Source organism: Metarhizium album (assembly GCF_000804445.1).
Source record: "Metarhizium album ARSEF 1941 chromosome Unknown scaffold_65, whole genome shotgun sequence".
In the NCBI taxonomy this organism is placed as follows: domain Eukaryota; kingdom Fungi; phylum Ascomycota; class Sordariomycetes; order Hypocreales; family Clavicipitaceae; genus Metarhizium; species Metarhizium album.
In genome coordinates this window covers 16911-20387 of record NW_024467639.1, presented here as the reverse complement: position 1 = coordinate 20387, position 3477 = coordinate 16911, and the positions used below count along the sequence as shown (strand labels likewise).

Below are 3477 nucleotides of genomic sequence, written 5' to 3'. Positions count from 1 at the left end.
CCAAAGCACGGTCGGGCCGCCACGTATCTCTGCGAAGGAACCATTCGCATCAGAGGTGATCCCGGTCTCGTCCTTGACTTGCTTCTTTCCTTGAACTATCCGTCTGTAGAGTTTGTGAGCGAAGAGGACGAACTGGGCGAGGTGTGCTTGGCAGACGCGATCTGTCCCAGTTGCAGGATGTTCGCTCAGCATGTCCAGTTCCACGTCCGTGACCGAGACAGCCCCCACGCCATCTACATCAAGCTCGATAAAGACGTGAAGTACCCAATATCGGGCTTTCCTCAGACAATGTCGTGGTTCTGCAAGCAACAGGGCCTGTTCGACGCGTTCTCCTTGGGCCCCTCAGAACGTGAGCGGTGTGTTTGCGATCGTTTGCCAGAGCTCCCCAAATTGGATGACCGAAAGCGGAGGGCTTCATCTCAACAGCTTCCGACACAAGCCTTCAATCACCGCAAAGCGAGAAAGCTAACGCACGACGAGCTCAGTCCTACTCCTGATGCGGACTGCAGTGGGGCGTGTGCAGGTCTCGAGGAATGACGACCTCCAAAGCAAAGTTGTTGGTATCGCCAGATCGTGCCATGAGAAGGCATCAACAAGAACTTTCGTCGTGGGAACCAGGAGTTCTTCGAGAGATGGGTTTAGGTATGACTTATGCTCAGGACTGTTACAATATCCTGCCACAAACAGATCTTTGCGCAACCCTTTTGCAGGCCCTTGTCGCTGCCGGAGACAGTGCTTTGACGACAGGCAGTCCCACGTTTCCCGGGATTTGCTCGTCAAGCTCCACCCTGGAAGCCCGTATCTCGATTTGCATAGTGCTGTAATATTACGTAGCTCCGTAACATACGTTCGAACCATTCCCAAGAAGACCCTTATAACGTATGTTCTATCCGCGCGACGTCTGATCTGGTCATTCTTTGTCCAAGTCACACCACCGCACCAACAATGGAGACCGTCCGGGTGTTGCGCACCATCTCCCGAGAGTCTTTTGCAACCAATCGAGACCGGATCGAAGCCGTGAATGCGTGTCAAGCGCTGCTGACCAGGCTGCAAGATCCTTTCGAGCGCGTTTGGGAAATCGTTATCGACGTTCCCGCCCTCACGGCTTCCGTCAAGTTGTGTTTGGACATTGGGCTCTTTCAGTCCTGGAAAGAGTCTGGCGATACGCAACAGAGCTGTCGCGACCTAGCGAAGATGATCGGCTTCAAGCAAGTCGACGTGCTCAGTGAGTTGTATCAACCGACAGACTTACTGGCGGCGCACAACGGTTGACCTTTGCCATCCCAGGCCGTATCCTGAAGCATCTTGCCGCACACGCCGTCGTCGAAGAGGTCACCGCCGACACCTACAAGCAGACTCGTTTCTCCGACGCCTTGCTGACATCTGCTGGCGCAGGCATCGACTACTTGTAAGCCTGATCGGACTGAACAGTATCCTCACAGGAAGAAGTCTGCGGGTTAACCTCAGCATAGTTATGATACCTCGGCGAAGCTGTACCTCAACCTCCCAGAGTACTTCCGCAGTCACTCCTATGATCCCCCTTCCGGCCCTCGCGACGGGCTTTTCCAACGCACCTTCGCTTGCCAAGGACTGACCGCCTTTGATTTTTACGGTGCGCCTGAGCAGCAGGACATGTCGAACACCTTCAACGAGTGGCTCAAAGCCTATCGTCTCCATCGCGACCCGTGGACTGACCTGTACCCTCCAGAGAACATCCTCGCCGGGTACAGTCAGGGACCGCTCATTGTTGATGTCGGGGGCAATCTTGGAGAAGACTTGGAGCTTTTTCGACGGAAGTATCCCGCACACGGTCAGCAACTGATCCTGCAAGACCTTCCTGACAAAGTGGCACGCGCAACTTGTTCAGCAGAGGTCCAGCGCATGGCGCACAACTTCTTCACAGCGCAGCCCAAGTTGGCGCGGGGTGCCCGTGTGTACCATCTACACAGCATCATCCGCGACTGGGACGATTTGGACGCGGGGCGGATCTTGGGCCACATCGTTGGCGCGGGGTGCCCGTGTGTACCATCTACACAGCATCATCCACGACTGGGACGATTCGGACGCGGGGCGGATTTTGGGCCACATCAGGGATGCAATGATCCCCGGGTACAGCAAGCTGCTGATCAACGACGTCATTATCCCGGTACGCCAGCCATCCCGCCGCGACACGTCCGTGGATGTGCACATGATGGTGAAGCTGGGTGGCAGGGAGAGGACGGACGACATGCTGCGTGGCCTAGTCGAGAAGCTTGGGCTAAAGGTATGTGGTGGCCAGGTCGGAGGCCCAAATCGCAAAATTCAAGGTCGGCGAGGCTCGTGATTCGCTCGGAGGCTTCCCCGCATGCTTCAGACCCTGAAACTTCACTTGGAGGCGCCCCTCCGCCGCCTTCACTGGGGAATAGCATTCCCGCCAGCGAGGCGCTGGATATCACGCTGGTGTGCCTGCACTGTGCTTATTCTGTGCTTTCGATTGATGTAAGATATGACCCTGTCTGTAACAAAGTCGAAAAGAAGTCCTCTCATCTCTGGTCTCTCGAACAGAAATATGGTCCACGTGAGTTCTCTCATCATGTATGTTGCCAAACTCGGCTGAAAGAGCTTGCACGTGATATCTTGCTTTAAACTTGGTACAGTAGATTTAATACAGTCTGTTTGTAAACAACCATGGCCCGAGATGGACAAAGATAAAAACCGCACGACATCGCGCTACACGACACCGCGCCACACGACATCGCGCCACAACGTTACAGAAGCCTGACAACGCTTAGCGGTCCGAGTCGTAAAGCCCATTTGCTTCCCGACGTCTGCCGATCAAAGCAAACAACGACTCAAGACGCGTCTCTTGGTCGGGAGGGCAGCTCTCTATTGACACTCCGCCTTTTTCGTCTAGCCAAGCGCCCTCATCGCTGACATTGGTGTGGCTCACCTTGCTCGTCGCATCTCGGATCTCATCTTTGCTGAAACCCAACGGATCGCGTGGAATCCACACGATCGGTTCGCGATTGCAGCCGCACGATTGCATTGTGTCGCTGATGCTCTCTTCAACCCTCGTGGTAGACGGACCGCCTCGGGTGCTGCCACCGTCATTGTCCTGTTCGTGCTCAAACACCGGCAGGTAACTGATGAGCGAATGGAACGAACGGTTGACGAACAGCTGATACGCCACCGTCAAACCCAGTACTGCGGTCATGGTGATGCCGTGAGGCACACACGCGGCTCTTCCGTCGGCACCAGTCGCCATGAAAAAGTGACCGATCAGGCACAGTTGCATGACGTACAGGCCGGTGAAGAGTTGATTGAACGCGGCCACGAAGAAGCGCCCGCTAGATTCGTGGTCGTACTGGTAGACGTAGAGGACGTTGTAGCGGTGGACGAACCAGTAGAGGGCGAACGCAAACGAGACGAAGACCAGCACCAACGGTGCTATCACACTGAAAGCAATACCTATCACCGCGATGTTGGTGAGCGGTGGCA

General features: G+C 55.3%; 2 protein-coding genes across 2 annotated transcripts; both read left to right on the top strand.

Moving 5' to 3' along the window:
- Nucleotides 1–177: 177 nt before the first annotated feature.
- Nucleotides 178–537, top strand: MAM_08436 (uncharacterized protein; the record flags this gene model as incomplete). Its single annotated transcript, XM_040827234.1, has 1 exon — nucleotides 178–537. One exon carries the CDS (start codon nucleotides 178–180, stop codon nucleotides 535–537), a length of 360 nt encoding a protein of 119 aa, XP_040674775.1.
- A 408-nt stretch (nucleotides 538–945) lies between these two features.
- Nucleotides 946–2323, top strand: MAM_08435 (O-methyltransferase, family 2; the record flags this gene model as incomplete). The annotated part of the gene is made up of 4 exons (XM_040827233.1): nucleotides 946–1225; nucleotides 1288–1408; nucleotides 1473–1934; nucleotides 2038–2323. The coding sequence occupies 4 exons, from the start codon at nucleotides 946–948 to the stop codon at nucleotides 2321–2323; spliced, it is 1149 nt and encodes a 382-aa protein (XP_040674774.1).
- Between the last annotated feature and the right edge of the window lie 1154 nt (nucleotides 2324–3477).